Below are 20,691 nucleotides of genomic sequence, written 5' to 3'. Positions count from 1 at the left end.
AACAACCATAACTTTCGTGGAAATATGACAAACATAGCCTTCGGCACAAAGTTCAAAATAAAAGATATCATTACAAGCAACACACACATAAGAAAATATTGCGACTTATTATTGCTTCCTAAAATCTAGGAAATGATGATTTTAAATTTGCAAAGCCTTCTTTTGCCAAATCCCTCGCATGCTCAGCTTCTCTTAGGTCGACCTCTGATGAAGCAAGTGCAGAAAAGAATTTTTTACTTTGTTGGACCAATTCTGTGCATTCGGCCTTCAACTTCATCTTCTGAACATCACATTTGTTCGCCACCGACTTCAAACTATCTCTTTGATTCTCAAGATCTGCCAACTTTTTTGTCAGTTCATCAATTTGTAAAGAGAGCCCATGTATCTGAGCATTGGTAGTTGAAGTTTCACTATCAATGTGGGTTTGTATACTCTTTACACTCCAAAGCTTGTTCATGAGATCAGTTTTCGAATCAAGAAGTTGGTTGTGCTTCTTGAGTACTTGTTGAGCAGTGGCGTGTCTGATAATGTTTTCATTGAAGAAGTTCTGAACCTTCTCAACAAAGTCCTTCAAGTCAGAAGTTAACATCCCTTGATACTGATTCAATCGATGAAAAAGAGAATTCAATTTCGAAATAGACTCTTGGTTAGATACAAGATGGTCAAGGTCTGATGATGAGTCCATCAAAGTCTTCAATTCTTGAAGTAAAACTCGAGCAGAGGAATTCGAGAATTGTCCTGTAAGAAGCTTCTCAAGTGCAAGAAGTGCAAGAAGTGGGTCTTCTTCGATCAGCATGTTAATGTCTTCCATTGCTACAAGAGTTAATTTATTTTCAATTATATTCAGCTTACTCTCATGGAAGCATCATCAAATTTAACGAAATAAACACACGGTGGAAGGAGAAACCTTAAAATTTAAAGAAGAATAATAAAACTCACCAATAATTTCCTGCGAGTCTCCAATATCAACATATTTGGTGGCAGGAGGCTTTGTATTGACAGTTGAAAAAGAGGGTATGGATATTTTGCCATCTCCATCTTCCTAGAAATTGAAATCGATAAACACATGATATCATTATCTCCAATGTAGGGAAGACAACATAGGTTTTCGGTGTATTGATTTATTTATTTTATGGGTTTTCGGTGGACAAAGTTTCTGCTGCTACTGTTTTTTCTAACGTTGAACCCTCCAACTAATTGCATATCATGAAAATGTAAATTAGTTGCCAGCATATTTCTACGTAGTAGTTGAAGTAAGCTTTATATGCAGTATAAGGCAGTACTATATTAAAAGGATGTTTATATGCAGTATAATGACAGTTGACTGCCAAATTATAAATAAGTAGGATCGACCCAATAAATACATACGATAAACTCACCGGTGAAGATGTTTCCGACTTAGAAGTAGTTGATAAACCTGATGATGAACTCACTGATTTTGAATGAGTTGATGATGTTATTGTCTTGGCATTAGCTGATGTAGTTCCATCTTCCACACTTATCTTCATACCCTGCATTAAATTAAAAGGATGTTTAAGTTGATAGTATAATTCAACTCTTGCATTGAAAATTGTCTTTTGTTTAGGAGCATATAATTGTACATCTGGCTCATTCTTTAGTTCTGAAGTAGTAGACATGGTTGCTGCTTCTGTTGTTTTTTCTGATGTAGAACCCTCCAACTAATTGCATAGCATGAAAATACAAATTAGTTGCATCATATTGATATAAGAAGCACTTGAAATTAAATTAAATTATGTCAAAATTATGCTTGCGGCCCTTTAAGTTTAACTTTTTTTAGAAGTGAAGGGAGAAAAGAAATAGACATATATGACATGTTCATGTGAGGTTTCTCGGTATTTACTTGTGAGTTTGTTGGTGAATATACTGCTGATGGCATCTCTAAACCAGAAACTATTATTCCGTCATCTTTATGAAACTGTTGTTGAATAGTTGAGCTTACTTGCATGGCAGCATTATCATTTAGAGAAACTGAACAACATGTGAAAAACGAGTGTTCAAAATTAAAAGGGTGATGACGTACAAAAATCAAGGAAAATATTAATTGATCCTAATAGTCTTCACCTTGATTGTTAGTTTGAGTTGTTTCGTGTGAGTCTCCAAGATTAACATCTGCGATGTTAAGACAATCTGTAGTTGAAACTGGAAAAGGTATGCCTATTTGGCCATCACCATATTCCTAAACATGTTAAAATAATTAAATAATATCAACATCTGTAGATTGTTAATATTTGTAGGATTAGACAAGTGATGGTGATTTCACTATAGAAACAAATGAAGGAAATTTTTGAAAGCTTGGTTCCACTTTAAATCCATGTAAGTAATGGATCTGACGATAAACTTACTGATTCTAAATGAGTTGATGATGTTATTGTGTTGGCATAACTAGTTGATGCAGTTCCTTCTTCAACGCTTACCTGAATACCCTGCTTAAAATTAAAAGCATGTTTATGTTTTTCATATAATTCAGTTCTTGAAATACTAGCAAAGTAGGGGAAATGCCTTTTGTTTAAGATCAACTAAATGTATAGGTGGCACATTCCTTGTTTCTGAAATGGTAGACATAGAACCTTCCAACTAAAACCATAGAATGAAAATGAAGATTAGTCGCGAGGTATTGTTAACTAGTAGTTGGAGTAAAATTAATTTTCTGTATTACATAGTTTACCTGAGAAAGTTTGATGGTATTATCAATTTCTTCAAGTAAGTGTTGACTTGTTGATTCTTCACTTGTCAACTCCTGCGATAAGTACAGAAGCATTAGTGATATGAACATACTAAGTAAGAGAATTTTCATTGGCCCTGCAAATTACTTGGGAATTTGTTGGTAATGTTGTCACTGATGGTATCTCTAAATCAGGAACATTTTCAATAAATTCATGCTTTGTCTCTGGTGTTCGGTTCATTTCTTTCTGCAAACAAAAAAAAAATTAAAAAAATAGCTTCATTAAAAGAAATTGTCATGGTGATTGTATTTTATTTGGGTGTGGTTAGCTCGAATAAATTGAATTGTATTCACCTGTGAAGATGCTGCCATCATGTTTTCTAATTGTTGAAATAGACCAATCAGATTCACATGCACATCAAAATCTACAGAAACATATTATTAATTACTGTAACATTATTAGACAGTAATTCATACACAAGTGACATATCCTTCCTTCAAAAAAAAAAGAAAAGTGACATATCCATTGCCGTGTGCATGTGTAAACACATACATTCCTACATTTTGAGAAGCATCACAGGGAATAAGCATATAGTGTGTACCTATGCCATCTATTCTAAACGCGTGCCTGCCGAAATTTCTGCTAGATGTTAACGATGTCGGAGACAATTCTTTACAATTCTGTATGCAATGGTTTTCTACGGCCTGAAATTGAATTCCCTGGACATGGCACAAGCTTGGTAGGTTGACAAATACTACAGATTTCAGATTTGGAATCTCAACTTTCTGATTATCACCACCTACACTTTTGAATATTTCTTTCAGTTCATGTGCTTCACCTATCATCATAACCTTTAACTCAGGAGGAAGCTCTTTCTTCATGGAGATCGGAAAGACACTTTTCAACTTATTGCACATTGCTACTGCAAGGGTTTTTAGCACTGGGAAGTATGTCTTTGACATTCCTTGATTCTCAATATCATCATCATCATCATCTTCAATGATATGCTTCAACTCATTGCATTCTTGTATTCTTAGATGAGACAACTGTGATAGGCATCTTAGAATAGAGGTGGAGAAAACTATTTCCAATTTTTCACATTGAGAGATGGTTATACTTTTAAGGTTTTTGAGGGCAAATGCATTTTTAGGACCCATAAAAAGATATATCATCATAGGTAGATTATGCAAAATAATGTTTTGCAACCCCAAGTTTATCTGCCACTCACTTTCTTCACTGAGACATAATATACTTTCTACATTGGATTTAGATACATTGAGCATTTCCAAAGCTAGAAGATGTTCCATGTTCCCACTGAATTCCTGCAACAAAAGATGGGAAATAAAAATACATGCATAAAATAAGAGTAAATAAATCGTGAAAAAAGGATTTGTGCTAATTAAGCACTCGAGTACTTAGGTACTCTTTTGAAAGCTAATTACCTAGTTTATGGACTGAACCATAAATTTAAAAACATCAATTAACTAAACTTAAATAAACTAAACAGTTTAAATGAATTGTTTCTGAACTTTTAAACCAACCGTAATAAAACTTGTGCAAAATCATTGAATAAATAAAATATTTTATGCACTAAACAATATAAATAGAGAGATGGGAGGGAGAGAGATAGAGATAAAGAGACTTTACACTATCCTCTTTTCTTATGTTAAAAAATGGATGAACACTTAGTTACATATCTTTCTTTTTTATTTACATATCTTATTATTTGGATATGTACCAATATACAACTCAGCTGAATAATTCTAATAGGTCCAAAAATTAATAAATATTATTTGTGAGCCTATCAAAATTATGCACGTAAGTGGTGTACCAATACACATCTAAATAAGATGTGTATCGGTGAGTCCCATGTTTTTATTTTTCTATATTTATCAATAAGAACTAATTGTTTCGCGGTTGTTTAAAAAAACTATTTGTTATGTATTTTTTTTACATATCAGGGATCAACTTTTGACAAACATTCATCCCACAATTTTTTTTAATATTTATCGATACATTATTCTTGTATTCTTCATATAAGAGATAAAATTCAAATAAGGATAATGTTTTGTTTATTTAATGAAAAAATAGTAAATCTAGGTCTAGTTGAGTTATTTTGACAAAAATATTCCATCTTTTGCTTATGTGTCCATTTATTTAATTTAATTAGGTTGGTTTGGTAATTATTTATATTATATGTTATTTTCTTAAATATATAAATAAAAATATAGTAGAATTGAGTGAAAAATAAAAATGTTGTTTGTTGCAAATTTGAGGAAAATTCAAATAATGATAATAAAGTGTTGCATGTTTGACGATTAAATAGGACCATTAAATTAGAAATTTAATTGAGATTATTTGAGATAATTTAGTAAATTTAATAGTAATTAAATTTATTATATTAATTAATAGTAAATAATACTAATAAGGGTCTTGATAACTAACTAGTGTTCCAACCGCACTAATTAAGGAATTAAAAATAGAAATAAAAGAAAAAGATTTCAGAAACATTAATAAAAAATACATTGAAAGAAGGGTAAGTACCTTGATAGGTGTACTGTCCTGATATCTTGAAATTGAAGCAAGGAAGGTAAAATCACCAATAGATTTAACATCAACCTGAGAGCATTCTTTGAGTTCAACTTCTTTCAAAGGTGAAAATGTTATGTGATATTGTTTGGGCGACATGCCGATTAAACTTTTGAGATCAACAAGCTTGAGAGTTTTCAATGCTGGAAGATGAAGTTGAATCTCATTGCTGTTATGATCATGATCATCACTAGCATTAATGTGCCCAAATATGTATTTCAATTTCCTACAATAGTCAACATTGAGTTCTTTTAATTTTGGGAAGACATTGCCCAATTCAATTCCATCACTGCAATCTCCACAATCTACTACTATGTGCTCCAATTCATAACAACAATATATAGTCAAGCTCTCCAACAACATTTTTGGTGCAATAGACAACATAAACACCGATTTTATCTTTGAAACATTGGCCAGTGTTATCTTTTTAATATTGCAAATGATATGAGATAGTCTTGAAAGACATTGAGCACGTTTCCATATGTTAGGACAATATGAACTTGTTTCCTGTCATGTAACCCCAATAAAAAGGACGTAAATCAAACCAAACAATCCTTTAATTAGTATGCATATATAAAACTAAAGTCTTAGTGATAGAGATATCGCATATATTATGCAGAAGTCGGGATTCAAACCCCGGACACTGCACTTATTCACCTAAGGTTACTAGACCACAAAAAAAATAAAAATAAAACTGAAGTGAATGCATTCTATAGAGCTTTAATGTGGAGTATATAACTTTTCTCTTTTCATTTCATCTGTTTTTTAAGAGTATTTCTTATACTCTTTTTCTTTTTCTGTATTGGATTAGATCCTGTTTCTTCTCCTTTTTATTCTTATACATTCTATAGTATTTTTTACACTATGTTTTTGAGATAGATAAGACTAACGGTATTCAATAAAAATGCATAAACCATTAATCTTTACCGGTTTAAATAACATATCAAACGATTTTAGAATTTTGTAAAATTTAATATGGATGATCTATACGATATAAGCTTTCAATCCAACGGTGGATTTTATAAAATTTGTATTCGTTAAAGCGTTATTGAGCGGTGTAACATTACTCAAATGTTACACCGGTGTAATTTGATCCCTCCCCTATATATATATATATATATATATATATATATATATATATATATATATATATATATATATATATATAGGGGGCTGCTAATTTAGACCCAGTTGGGTCTAAATTAACAAAGTGCACCTTTTCAGTTGGACCAAAATACCCATTCTTTTTAATTAATTAACCAAATTACCATCAATGGACGCGGATCCAGTGTCGCGCGCGTACCGCAGGACAATGGTTACAGGCCGTTGATTTCCATCAAACAGCCAAGATCTGATCTCATCAAGACTGTCTGATCAATCAGACAGCCCAGATCATCCGAATCCATCAGATTCCAGCGCGTGCACCACACTGGATTACACCCTGGAGAGAGAAGAATCTACTTTTTAAAAGCAGGACACGTGTCGCTGTCTGATTGGCTGGGCGTGGTTTTTTTCCATTTAATACTTTGAACTCAATTATTTCGTTGTAAATTAATTTTTTAATTTTTTTTTATACCAAAATTCATAATTTTTTTTTTCTACAAATAGAGACTTGGTTCGTTTGATTTGGACACAGAAAAAAAAACCCAATTTTTCACTACCTTAATCTCATTTTTCACTACCTTACATCAACTCACTGAAACCATTATACCAGGAAAATGGTTTCAGAGTACAAATCTCTGAAACCATTCTACCAGCTAAATGGTTTCAGAAGCAAATAACTAAGAATCAACTTACTGAAACCATTCTACCAGCAAAATGGTTTCAGAAGCAAACACAATTAATAAATTACTCACTGAAACCATTCTACCAGTAAAATAGTTTCAGAGTACAACTATGTGCAACCATTCTACAAGCTAAATGGTTTCAGAAGCAAATAACTAATAATCAACTTACTGAAACCATTCTACCAGCATAATGGTTTCAGATTACAACTCTCTGAAACCATTGTACCAGATAAATGGTTTCAGAAGCAAACACAATTAATAAATTACTCATTGAAATCATTCTACCAGTAAAATGGTTTCAGAATACAACTATGTGCAACCATTCTACCAGTAAAATGGTTTCAGAAGCAAACATTAGTTTTTAATTACCGTTTTATCTCATTTAATTAACTAAAAATAGTTTCAGGTCTCCAAAAATTTCATAAAATATACCAAAAGTTCCAGAATATTATCTACTATTTTCCTGGTATAATGGTTTCAGTGAGTTGGTTGAGTGGTGCGTGTTAAATTACAACACACAAGTAACGTATTTAGTAGACAAAAAATGAGATTAAAGTAGTGAAAAATTGCATTTTTTTTTCGGTGTCTAAATCAAACGAACCAAGTCTCTATTTGTAGAAAAAAAAAATTATGAATTTTGGTATAAAAAAAAAAATAAAAAATTAATTTACAACGAAATAATTGAGTTCAAAGTATTAAATGAACAAAAATCACGTCCAGCCAACCATTGTGTGACACGTGTCCTACTTTTAAAAAGCAAATTTTTCTCTCTCCAGGGTGTAATCCAGTGTGGCGCACGCGCTGGAATCTGATGGATCAGGATGATCTGGGCTGTCTGATTGATCAGACAGTCTTGATGAGATCAGATCTTGGCTGTCTGATGGAAATCAACGGTCTGTAACCATGGTCCTTCGGTACGCGCGCGACACTGGAGCCGCGTCTATTAATGGGTATTTTGGTTAATTAATTAAAAAGAATGGGTATTTTGGTCCAATTGAAAAGGTGCACCTTGCTAACTTAGACCTAACTAGGGTCTAAGTTAGAAAACCCCATATATATATATATATATATATAACCTTCGTCGTATATATAAAATTCAAATTAGTAAATGTAGAATTTACAAACAAACATTTAACACAATCACTTAAATTCAAAAAAATTTCCGGCTTAAATGTGAAAAATAATATTATTTTCAATATATAAATAGCATAGTGTTATTATAATATTTTTTCCCATACATACATTAATAATGTTGTTACCCAAATAATGCAATAACTAAGTGTTTCAAACACTATTGCAAGAAAAAAAATAAAATAAAAAGTGTTACAAAGAGTCTCCATGTGAACACTATGATAGGGATGGCAATTTGACCCATACCCAGTGGGCACTCGCAAAAAATACCCATAACTGGTAGGGTAAAAACCCGCATTTTGGGTACGGGCACATGTATGAGTAATTACCAGCAAAAATGAATGGGTATGGGTGCGGGTACGGGTACCTTAGTACCCACCCCGCCCCATACCCACATAATATATTTATTTATTTTATATATGTTAATAACATATGTATATCAATTTAAAAAAATACAACAACAATTAAATTATTAGACGTTTAAAACTGTTTATTTATAATATAATACAAACACAATGTGACAAAGAAATGAACTTTAACATGAGAAATGAACGTTTAAAACTGTGTATTTATAATTATAATAAATTTTTTGTTTATAATTTTCCTGAGTCAACATTAAAATCTTTTAAAAAAAATAATTATATTAAAACGATATGATATTTTATAATCGATCGATTTATTTTTATCAAAAATGCGGGTAACGGGTACGGGTATGGGTACTTACACATAGGGTATGGGGACGGGGACAAAGATCGTTACCCACGCGGGTATGGGGATGGGTACTATAGTAACCTACCCATACCCTACCCATTGCCATCCCTACACTATGATGGAAAATATGATGGAACATTAAATTTATCCAAATTAATTTTAAATTAATTTTAATAGAAGGAGTGAACTTAGAAGGATGAATAACACAATCAAATTTATCCTTCAAAATCAGACCAAATTGACTCATCCAGTGTATAACAAAATTACTCGAGCACCAAATATGTGTTAAATATATAGTGCCATTAATTTTTTCAACGAAAACATCAAATTGATTTCCGTTTGGATCAATTAGTGTAGCATATGATTTACATTGTCATGGAAATCCGATGAAAACATTTTTGGCAACATGACCGCGCCCTAAAATAGAATCAATAAAAGTGTTAAATCGTTACCAATGTGAACTGACTTATTGCAAACAAATACATTCATTTGATATAAAAATGGGAGAAATAACAAATAAAATGAGGTAATTTGAATTTGGATTACATATATAAAATTGGATTTGTAGATAAAAAAAAAAAAGGATTTGTATCTAAAAAGAAAGAAAAAACACTTGGCCGGTAATATAAGACAATAATTATATAGAATAAAAAAAATTGTGCATTTACGATGTTCTGACATTATCAAAAGTTAACGGGAAAAAAATAGAGAAGATTACCGTGGAGATTGAGCAGGCTTGTGGCTGATCCTGAGAAACCAATGGGACTTTAGTACTTGTGGCACCCTTCAACTTGTATCTATAACAACATATATGACTCCAAGAGAATATAATATTGGATTTCAATGGCTTCACCTGCAATTGTGTTTGTGGCTTTGAAATGGAATTGGATGAGGATGACCCTTCAATGGAATTATATGATTTTGGAAATATGTCGATGAAATTTGACACATATTCTAGCTTCAATTCTATAAGTGAAGTTAGTTTGACTTCTTGGTCAAATATATAAGTCAACTTGTTACAACTTTCTATTTTGACAACTTTAAGCTTTGGAACTAATATTTCTTCAATCGTCCTTTCACATGTAAATATGTTTTCCAAGTTACCACATTCACTTATATTCAATTCTTCCAACAACGGCAGGCTTGCAGAAGTTGACAGATGAAAAACAGAAACTAATGTGGAGCATCTTTCTATTTTCACAGTCTTTAGATTGCAGAGATTTAGATTGCCTTTGAACAAACTTCTCAAATTTCCGCAAGACTTGATAGTTAGTTCCTCTAAATTGTTCATAGAGTCAAAGGAGATGGGACCATTGCATAATTCTTCTAAATTTTTCATTTTGATGAGCTCTAGTACAACCAACTTGGAAAATACATTTGGTACTTGAGAACCAGTATGTTTAGTGTCTATGAGGAACTGTAGTTGTGAATCATCATTCAAATGAAGCTCAATTAGATCATTCATACCTTGATCTATAGGAACAAATTCAGGCATAATATTTCTCCATCCCTTCTTAATTCTTACCAACTTAAGAAGCTCTGCTGTTTGCATCACATGCTTAAATGTTGCTTCTGACAAATAATCCTTTTCAAGAATCACACATTTTGATAGTGAAGAATCGCAAATTATACCATAAACATCAGTGAGATGATACCTTTCCAATGTAGGTAAGGTTATTTCCTGACAGAAACCATTGAAACTTTTAAAGAAGTACAATTCTTCAAGGGATGGGCATATCTGGATAACTTCAAATGGATTATTACTTTTAATTCTACAGTATTCCAAGTTCAACAATCTAAGTTCCTTCAACTTTGCAATTTCTTGAGGAAGTTCATCAATTGTACAATGATTCAAATCAAGTGTCTCAAGACTTTGCAGGTTTCCCAAAACAGAGATGTCACCCAAATCGGCACTTTCCACTAATAGAGAACGAATATTTGTCAACGACTGAATTGATTGTGGCAATGATATAGTAATTTTTTTACCCGCTATTAAATTCAAAACTCGAAGACCTGCAATATTTTCAAAGAATGAATCCACAAAGCAACCTGTGACCATGATTAAAATCAGAATCCTTAGTTTAGAACCATCAAACATAGGGGAACACAAATCATTTGGACTGCCATCAAATAACAAATATTTGATATTATTCCTTCCAACCAATGAATTTTGATTTTTGTTAGAAACATTTACTGCTAAAATCTCTTTGTTCGCTATCCATTGGGCTACTTCACGAACCAAGTCATGCATTTTTACATCTCCTTTATTTGTCTTCAACAGTAAACATGAATCAAGTAGTTTATCTTTTGCAACAACTACTAGATTTCGAGCATTGTTGTATTTGTCATAACTTTCCCCAAAGAGGCCAACTCCTATGCCAAGTCTGGTTAGAATTTGAGTACGGATTTCTGCATCTTCTTGGAATATAGAACATAAGAGGAACAATTCCTCGGCATTTTTGTTCTTGAGATAATCATAGCTAAACTTCAAACATTTATAAATATCAACCAAATCTTCATCAACACCGCGAATGGACATATGCTTCTGCAAGGAATTTAAGGCCACATCCCACTTTTCCTGACGTTGTTCGCCTTTTAAACTACTAGCGATAGCAGCAATTGCAATTGGTAACCTTTTGCATTCGTTTACAATTTTACGGCCCCTGTCAAGCAAATTTTTTGTTGAAACTTTGCTTAGACCAGCATGCCTTTGGAACATGATCCATGCATCCTCTTCAGATAAGAGATCTAGTTGGATTGTTCTACTGCATCCTAGTCTGTTGCACACCTGCAGATTGCGTGTGGTTACAAAAACACGGCAGCCTTTGCGATTGTCACTTTGTGGAATCCCTATTTCATCAAAATTGATATCTCCCCACACATCATCCAATATTATAAGAATCTTCTCACCATTGGTTAATCTGCTCCATAGTTTTTTGGGTCGATCTGATTCGTTACAGTCATCAAATTTCAATCCCAAGGGTCCAGCAATATCATCTTGAATCTTTTTAATATCAGGAGAAAATGACACCGTCGTATCGATAACATGAGTAAATTGATTGGACCGCTTAAGTTCCTTGCCCACTTCTTTGGCCAATGTAGTTTTTCCTGTTCCCCCCATCCCTTGCAACCCGACTATATAATTGTTGTCATCATACAATGCATCCAAAAGCTCTTTGTATTTGGATTTCCTACTTTCAAAAGGAATATAGTGTTGGGATGAATGACGTTCAATATCTGGAAGATAAGCAGGGAGTCCAATTGCAAGTTCCTTTCCAGTTTCCATCAATTTTTTGATTTGCTCCTTCTTATTTGCTAGTTCCTTTCCCCTTTTATATCGCCATATGCAGTCACAACAAAATCCAAAAAAACAATTTTGTTTTGTTTTGGTGTCTTCTTGAATGAGCTCTTCAACTTCTTTTTTCCATAATAGAGCATTAGCTTGAACATTTTCCCCTCTTCTAGTTGCCACATCAATGCGTTGATCGAAAGTTGTCCTTTCTACTTCCAACCTAATTTTTTCATCTTCAAAATCCTTAGCAATGCACGTGAAGCAACATATATAACTTGATTCTGTGATTGCCCCATTTATCAATTTCTCCACATATGGCTTCACCAAATCAGTAAGGAAACTCGCCATCTAAATAAGTTTCAATAGTTCAAAGTTAGGTAGTATCAAAAGAATAGGACAGTGCAGGCAATAAAAAACAGAAGACACTACATAACAGCGCTGTTTTGTTTCTTAGTTCTCAATGCTCATGCATCTTATCTTGTATAAGTTGGTTAGAAGTTTGTTATAGTTTATTACATGTATAGGTTCATTAGAACTTGCTATATATAGCTTGCAATAGTGATTGTAATAGTTAGATGAATTGATCAATAAATAATCTCTCAACTTCCTTTCTAAATTTTCATACTATTCAAATTTAGTTACATCTAAATTTTTAATGTATATATCATTGTTCAAATTGAAGTAGAAAATTGCTTGGAGTATAGTTTGGCCATATTGTCTACGTATACCAAAAATATATGATCTTGCAAATTATAAAGAATTTTTTTTCATATACGATCTTTCACATCATTTACTTTCAAGCTCTGTTATTTAATCAGCGTAGCGTTAGTACTACAAAACTTTTGGCACTTTCTAAAATCTTGACGTTTTTAATATTTAAATTCTTTCATTTGATCTTCTATAAAAAGCATAACTTTTGTTACCTATAGAAGATGCGTGGTGTTGGGCCAGCGTGCTCTTGAACCGAGTTCGACGCCTAAGTGGGCCAAATTGAGCCTGGGCACACTCTAGAATAGTATCAATCGCCATTACTTTTCCCTTTTTAAAATTAGAATGAAGCATATGAGTATGGTTATTGTTACCTTATTTCAGCGCATGCTCAAGTAGGCAGCTAGTATCTATGAATAATTTTCCTGATCACCAATTAATTAATCTGCAATAGAGATGGCATTAAGAGAATAAGTAAACAAGCAAAACTCTTGTAATCATGTCTTACTCTTGAAACACTTTTAATTATAGTAAATACCTATTTCCATCTTAATATTGTCTTGAGGTGTTTAATGTGTTCTAGATGGTAAGTCAAGAGAAAAGGAGTCGTTAGACATGGTTATTTGACATGGTTTCAGAGTCATTATGACCACTCACATTCTAATTAAAAACTGGAATTTAAGTATATGGTAGGTGGGCATATACATTATTCACGCTTCAAGCCCAAGTGGGCTCTTGTATGAGGGGTGTTAGAAATAATATAAAACTATTGATATGGCTCTATCGTAAGAGCTTAAGCTTTTGAGATAATCGGTTATTTAACAAACGCATCAGCCAACAATAAAAGGACAGAAAATTAAAGTTGAAAAAAATATTGATTGAAATCATGTAACTAACTCAAAGAATATTACCTCGTTTTCGTTATGTTCAGCCATTCCACTGCACACACAAACAATCTTTCTTCCCCTTTCTTTCTTTCTTTCTCCAATGGCAGCAGCACAGAGAGAGAGAAACTATACCATTTCTAAGCTCAATCTAGGCTTTAGAAATACCAACCATTAATTAATAATATCCCACGATTCTTTTACTTAATATTGTAACTACTCAACACCGACAAATATAAGGTCAAACTTACTTTTAATATTAATTAATCCCATTATTTCAATTTTCACAGCTTGCAATTCATTGTTTAATAGTACCATACGTTTATAATATACACAATGCATTTTATAATATGTACACCCATACCATAAACCTTACAATTTGTCATCAATTTTAAAATGTATTAAGTCCACTCTCCGTTTCACATGTGAAGCATATCACTTGCATCGGAAACCTCACAAATAGCCGATAAAACATAATCACGTGTAAGGATTGGATGACTCTGTGGCTTTCTTTCTATTTGTGAAGCCCCGGTACATCGGCGAAGTATCGTGTCTCATATGTATTCGATATCGATATTCGTTTGATATTTTCTGATGCACGTATCGGAAAAGTATCATAAATTAATATTATTTTAAAAAAAAATATAAGCAAATTGTTAGTATATTATATTGTTATGTTAGTTTTTCTCCTTGTCAAAACTTAAACCCTGAATCTCCAATTCCTTAACTCTTACTTCAACTAATTAACCATTAAGTTATCCATCTCACTCTTCTTTTTGGGTAGTGCTTAACTTAAGATATGTAATTGTTACTTGTTTGCTCAAATTGAGTAATTTGAATGTTAATTTTTTTATCATTATCGATTTTAGTTATATTTGTATATTGTGCCTTTATCGGTATATATATATATATAATTTTAAATTTAATTTTTAAATAACGTATCGCGGCTATATCATATCGAGAATTTTGAAAATTTTTCCGTATCGTCGTATCGGTGTCGTATCGTATCGGTAACATGTCGCGTATCAGAGCATCATAGCTCTCTATCTTTCTCTCCTACTTCCTCGTCCGAAAATGAGTGACCCATTTTAGCTATACACACTATTTACATATCTTACTTTGACCTTATTTTTCTACTAATAAATAAAAACAAATATCTATTATTTATATATTTAGGAGTTTCTCTCTCATGGTCTAATTCCTATGTGGCACAATTTCCTTGATCCATGTCTTATGTGGCATTCTAATATTTCTCCAATTCCTATGTGGCTAACTATGAAGGCCTTTGCAATTTCTCTAATACATGATGATATCATTTTACTTAGAATCTTTGGCTAATTTGGAAATTCAATCATTTTTCAATTATTGTTTATAAATCGAATTTAATGTTCTTCAATTAAATCAGGATATATTCAAATCATTTGATTCATTATATTACATATTAATTCGTTAATATATTATTAGTGTCAATCACGTATTATTATTATTATTATTATTATTATTATTATTATTTTTGTAGCAAAATTTTTGTGTGAATAGTAATTATGCTCTTTATTGACATTAATTAAGTTTTTTTATTTTGAGAAAATCCTCATTGACTTATAAAAAGAAAATTCTAATCATGATTAATATCATTTAACAGCAAAAACGTTTTAGTGTCTGGGATCAATATATATGTATAGTTTTCACCATTATTTATCACATTTTGTTTTTCTTCCATTTTTTTTAAAAGGTATAGCACACTTTTTTTTTTCTGTTCACTTACTTATTTTCACGTTTATATTGTTCTACTCTAACCATTTTTGTACATTTTTTTTTTTTTTTTGTTTCAGCTAACATTTAAAGGTACTCTCTTTCTCTATTCGTCTATTTTGTGTGAGTAGTATATTTCATTTTCATCTGCTTCATTGTTGGCTTATTTTTGTACTACTGTTTTTATACATCTCTATGACCAATAAAATACTATGAGCACTTATTTATGAATTTATTGAGCACTTATTTATGAATTTATTTTCTACGCAGATTAGACTATTTACAATGCATATGTCCTTAATATAGATAATTTTGTTTTGTTGATTGTAATTTTTTTTGTTGATTATAATTGTTTTCATTGTATATTGCAGATTCATGATCCTTGCAAATATTTGTGATCTTTGCATGTTAGAGACAAAAATTACAACACAATATTCACGTGTACAGCCGCATCGTAACCGCACCACAACCTCATCAGAAGTCGCATCAGACATTTTCGACGATGTTGGTTCAAATTTTCTCACAAAAAAATAAAATTTATGACATTTAAATCATAATTTGTGTTAAATCTAATGAAAAATCTTACTTTTAACCATCTCTCAACCGTGTATTTTAAGCACATTCAAATTAGTGTTTATGGAATAAACTAAGACTATGCAATGATGAATAAATAATATAGTTACATAGTAGTTTCATTTTATATAGCTTGTGAAATGTCAAAATGATTTCACGCCGCAATAGCCGCATTGCGCGTTGCAGCGACCGTAATGACCGCATTCGCAACAACCGCAACCACATCCATGACCGCAACCACAATTTAAAACCTTGACATAGACTAAAAAGATGGTTTAACTTTTTCATGATGACTAAATTGGATCCTTTATTGAAGGAATTGTGTCTTTTTTTTTATATCAGAAGAAATTATGTCTTTACTCCAATAACTTTTTAACAATTATATTTATTCAATTCAATATAATGACTTATTTATGCATTGACCATATTTAAACTTTCTATGAATAAGATCATCCTATTAAAATTTAAATTTCATATAATATTAGGGCAATAAAAATAGGAAATATGCTTAACTGTATTATAGTAATTATTGTAATACATTAGATGTTAATACATGTCAAAATGCATTTGAATATTCATATGTTGTATATCAATCAAATAAATCACTTGATACCAGAATTAACCCCGAATCAAATTAAACTGGCTGTGAAAACAGAAAAAGAAAGAAATAATTTAGTGCTTTTTTCTGCAATTTATAGAATTCTTTCTTTTGATGTTCAAAAAAATATGTGTAGATCCACATTATTTGTAGTGTTTACTATTATATAGTACAAAGTTTCCACATATATGTTACTTGACAAAAAACACCATGAACATGTTTATGAATAAAGAAGGCCAGAAACACTATTTTTTTTAACACTTTCAATTACTCGGCTCACTCTTTAAGTGAGTGACACTCATGTGAGTCTCACCACTATATATAGAATATATTAAGAAAATGTTATTAACACTCTTCTCAATTTTATTTTCTAAACAAGAGAATCATTTAAAAATATGGTCACGGGGAGGTTGATCTTCATATGAAAAATAATATAGAATTTATTTATTCAATTTGTTATGTTCATGAGATCCTTGCATTGTAGTAAAGACCAGTGAAGATGGCTACAAGGGAGAAAATAACACGTCGATCGGAAACGGAGAGTGGATGAGTTTCACTCTTCGTCAGACCATTCCGCCCTTCCCCTTTAAAATCTCTAAAATCTGTATCATTTTTCATATTTAGATAAATTACATTGAATATATCAAATAAATTTTGTTAATTAATAAATCACAAAATATTATTATTAATATTTTAATATTTTTCAATGAAAATTAACCCGTGCTTTGCACGGGTCAGTTATACTAGTTAACATATAAGATGTTGTTAGATTCATCTCGATGAACATTTTCAAAATATCATATTTTTATAATTTTTACTATTATGCAATTAAAAATATTAATCGTCAAAGTTATGCATTGACATGCGTGACGCAGTCAACTGAATTACTCATTGTGGTACGGAGAGAGTATATTATTTTCTTTCTCATCTTAATTATCAATTTTTTTTTTCATTTTTCTCTCTATCTCTCTCCTAGTATATTAGTTTCTTGGCTTAAATGCAGTTTTACCACTGTTTTCAATAAATCGGAATTTTACCGTCCTATACTTCAGAATTTTACCCACTCTATTTTATACCCCTGCAAAATATGCCAATTTTGCGTTACCCCCTGAAATTTTTATTTTTGAGATTATATCACTGCAATGTGAAGAATCCTGACGTGACATGTTTCGTGGAAATTTTTTTAATATTTTTTTTAAATGCCAACTCAGTGATGATTGTGTATTATATATTTTTTAATAAAAAAATTGAAAAAAATGTTTTTATTTAATAAAAAAACCTATTTACCCTTTATAAAATTTTAATAAACATTCTTTTTTTTGTCAAATTGTTCGGTGACAGAAATTTCACCCTTAAAGTAGATAAATGTGATGACTGAGGTTCAAACCTTGACTCACTACATATATAATGCAGTATCTTACCACCCGAGCTAAACTCACATGACTTATTAAACATTTTTTTTTATTAATTTATTCAAATATAAATACTACAACGACTTATATCAACAAATAAATCCACATAAATTCAAAATATGATCTTGTTAACGTCTGCATATGTTAAAAATCCAAAAGTAGAAACATTATCTTAAATTTTGTATAATTAACAAGGTTTTAAATTGCGGACCGCATCACCTGATGCGGCCGCAATATTGCGGATGCGGTAGGCACTGCAACCGCATCGGACCGCAATTGCGGTGTGAACTAAAATCACACGTGATGCCGCAACGCAACCGCAACGCAACAGCATTTCACCGCAACACAACGGAGTTTTGACTGCAACGGCCGCAACGGTTCAATCCAATATTCCTTTTCGTAAAAATTCAGAGAATCTCACCTTTATTTTTTCCTTTATGTCCTTTCATTTTAGAGTTTCTGTCTTCTTATGTCTCGATGACTTAAAAATGAATTAAAATTTATATAGAATTATAAGTAAAAGATATATAAGGAATTACAATAATTATAGTATTTTTTCTGTGTTTGTGCGGATAAAAAATTATTTCACGTCGCAACGGCCGCAATTGCATCGCAGTGTCTGCATTAGCCGCAATCGCAATACCTGCAACCGCAACCGCATCCACGACCGCAACCGCAATTTAAAACCTTGATAATTAATTTATTATTTTTTAAATCATTAACATATGTCATTAAGACATATTAATGTGTGATCAAGTTAAAAAGTGAATTAGATACACGGTAAAACATTTCAATTTTTGAGTGTTCTTAGGGCTCTGTTTGGATTGATGGTACGTAACGGAACGGAGCGGAATGAAACGTAATGGAATAGAGTGGAGCGGAATGGAACATAAACTTCGTTCCTTTGTTTGGATATTCAGTGATGGAATGGAACAAAATTACCACTTCAAACATTTACTATTTTGGTGGATGGATTTTGCAAAGAAGGTTTGATTTTGGAGGCTAGAAGTGTAATTTCTTTCATGGTGCAAATGGGGGAAGGACCTAATGTTGTGACTTATAACTCATTGATTAGTGGTTATTGTTTGATGAATCAGATGTATGAAGCGTGAAGGTGTTTGATTTGATGATTTTAAGGAAATGTTGGCTAGTGTTGTTATTATAATTCGTTGATTAATGGTTGGTGTAAGCTTAAAGATGTTGATAAAGCTATGTGTTTGTCTCTTTGTTGAATGAAATGATTAATGAAGGTTTGTATCCTGATGTTGTGACTTTGACAACACTTGTTGGTGGGTTTTGTGAAGTTGGCAAACCTTTAGCTGCGAAACGGTTGTTCTTTACAATGAAGGAATTCGGTCAGGTTCCTAATCTTTTGACTAGTGCTGTTGTGTTGGATGGTTTAATTAAATGGCATTTTCGTTTAGAAGTGATGTTTTTGTTTAGGGCTATGGAAGAGAGTGATTTAGATCTTGATATTGTTATTTATAATGTTATGATTGATGGTTTGTGTAAAGATGGAAATCTGAGTGATGCAAGGAAGGTTTTTGCACGTCTGTTGGTTAAAGGGTTGAGTTTCGAATCATACGTTTATAATATAATGATTGGAGGTTTATGTAGAGAAGGGTTGTTGGATGACGCTGAAGACTTGCTTAGGAAAATGGAAGAGAATGGATGTACACCTAATACATGCTCTTATAATGTCTTTGTCGTGATTACTGCGGAAATGTGATTTTTTGAGGTCGAGAAAATACCTTCAAATAATGAAAGGCAAAGGGTTTGCAGCAGATGCTTCTACTACTGAGTTGCTTATATGATTTTACTCTGCTGATAAAGAAAGTGCATTTCAAGAGTTGATGTAAAATTGAAGTTTGTTTGAATTTGATTGCTGTCTATTCCAAGGCGAGCATGTTATGATGTTTGTATCTGAAAATCCAAACTGAATTATGACAATGATGGTGTTCTAAATGGTAATTGATCAAAGTGTTCAGAGCCAATTATTTTGGCCATGAGATCAGTACAATTCAATCTAAACAAAATGAAGGTATGTTTCACGTGACCTAGAATTCTCACTTCTCTCAAAACAATATTTACTGTTTGCAATTTTACCTTCTGAACTCATTAGTCTCCTTTGCTTGCCTTCAATATGTGAAGTGATCCTTTGCAACTTGTAATATGAAATGTGTGAATAAGTTTGTTTCACATGATTGTGAAATTGTCGATTGGTTTTGAAGTTCTTAAGCACTCATTAATCCGTATTGTTTTTTGCTGTAACATTAAAATAGGGAAGCATGTGTTTTGGCCATTATCGCCACTGTGGATATAACTGTGCTACAACTCTGTAGCATTAAAGCCGATTTTGATGAATTCACCATGAAATCTGTGATACTATCCTAGTTTTTCTCTCACTAGTTTTGGCTCATATACAGTTTCACAGTCAGATCATACTCCAATATTAACAAAGCTAATGAAGTTTGATGTTGAAATCAATTTAGCCACTGAGATTAGAAGATCAACTAAATTGGACGAGTTAAAGGCTCAGTCTCTATCTCTCAAAACTAGCAAAGAGCGAG

The 20,691-nt window shown here is 32.0% G+C and overlaps 1 protein-coding gene across 2 annotated transcripts; it reads right to left on the bottom strand.

Moving 5' to 3' along the window:
* Positions 1-118: 118 nt before the first annotated feature.
* On the bottom strand, positions 119-13,934 carry LOC123916144. Of its 2 annotated transcripts, none has more exons than XM_045967523.1 (16): positions 13,814-13,934; positions 13,118-13,347; positions 9,621-12,542; positions 5,229-5,780; positions 3,286-4,006; positions 3,038-3,108; positions 2,832-2,930; positions 2,687-2,758; positions 2,521-2,595; positions 2,364-2,444; positions 2,083-2,197; positions 1,862-1,989; positions 1,602-1,679; positions 1,380-1,511; positions 940-1,042; positions 119-813 (listed from the first exon to the last, which is right to left on the bottom strand). In XM_045967523.1, exons 3-16 carry the CDS (start codon positions 12,540-12,542, stop codon positions 119-121), a joined length of 5,844 nt encoding a protein of 1,947 aa, XP_045823479.1. In that variant the 5' UTR covers positions 13,118-13,347; positions 13,814-13,934. The 2 variants fall into 2 exon arrangements, with proteins under 2 accessions (XP_045823479.1, XP_045823478.1); XM_045967522.1 differs by having other exon boundaries at positions 13,277-13,347; positions 13,814-13,886.
* Between the last annotated feature and the right edge of the window lie 6,757 nt (positions 13,935-20,691).

Source organism: Trifolium pratense, linkage group LG3 (genome assembly GCF_020283565.1).
Source record: "Trifolium pratense cultivar HEN17-A07 linkage group LG3, ARS_RC_1.1, whole genome shotgun sequence".
NCBI classification, from domain to species: Eukaryota; Viridiplantae; Streptophyta; class Magnoliopsida; order Fabales; family Fabaceae; genus Trifolium; species Trifolium pratense.
The sequence above is the reverse complement of the archived record's forward strand: the minus strand, read 5'-3'. Positions and strand labels throughout refer to the sequence as shown.

Coding starts and splice junctions, on each gene's coding strand:
- LOC123916144 (XM_045967523.1), bottom strand. CDS start 12,542: ATGGCGAGTTTCCTTACTGATTTGGTGAAGCCATATGTGGAGAAATTG. Junction 1,512..1,601: donor AACTAAAGAATGAGCCAGAT/GTACAATTATAT, acceptor AATTTAATGCAG/GGTATGAAGATAAGTGTGGA. Junction 814..939: donor AGACTCGCAGGAAATTATTG/GTGAGTTTTATT, acceptor TAACTCTTGTAG/CAATGGAAGACATTAACATG.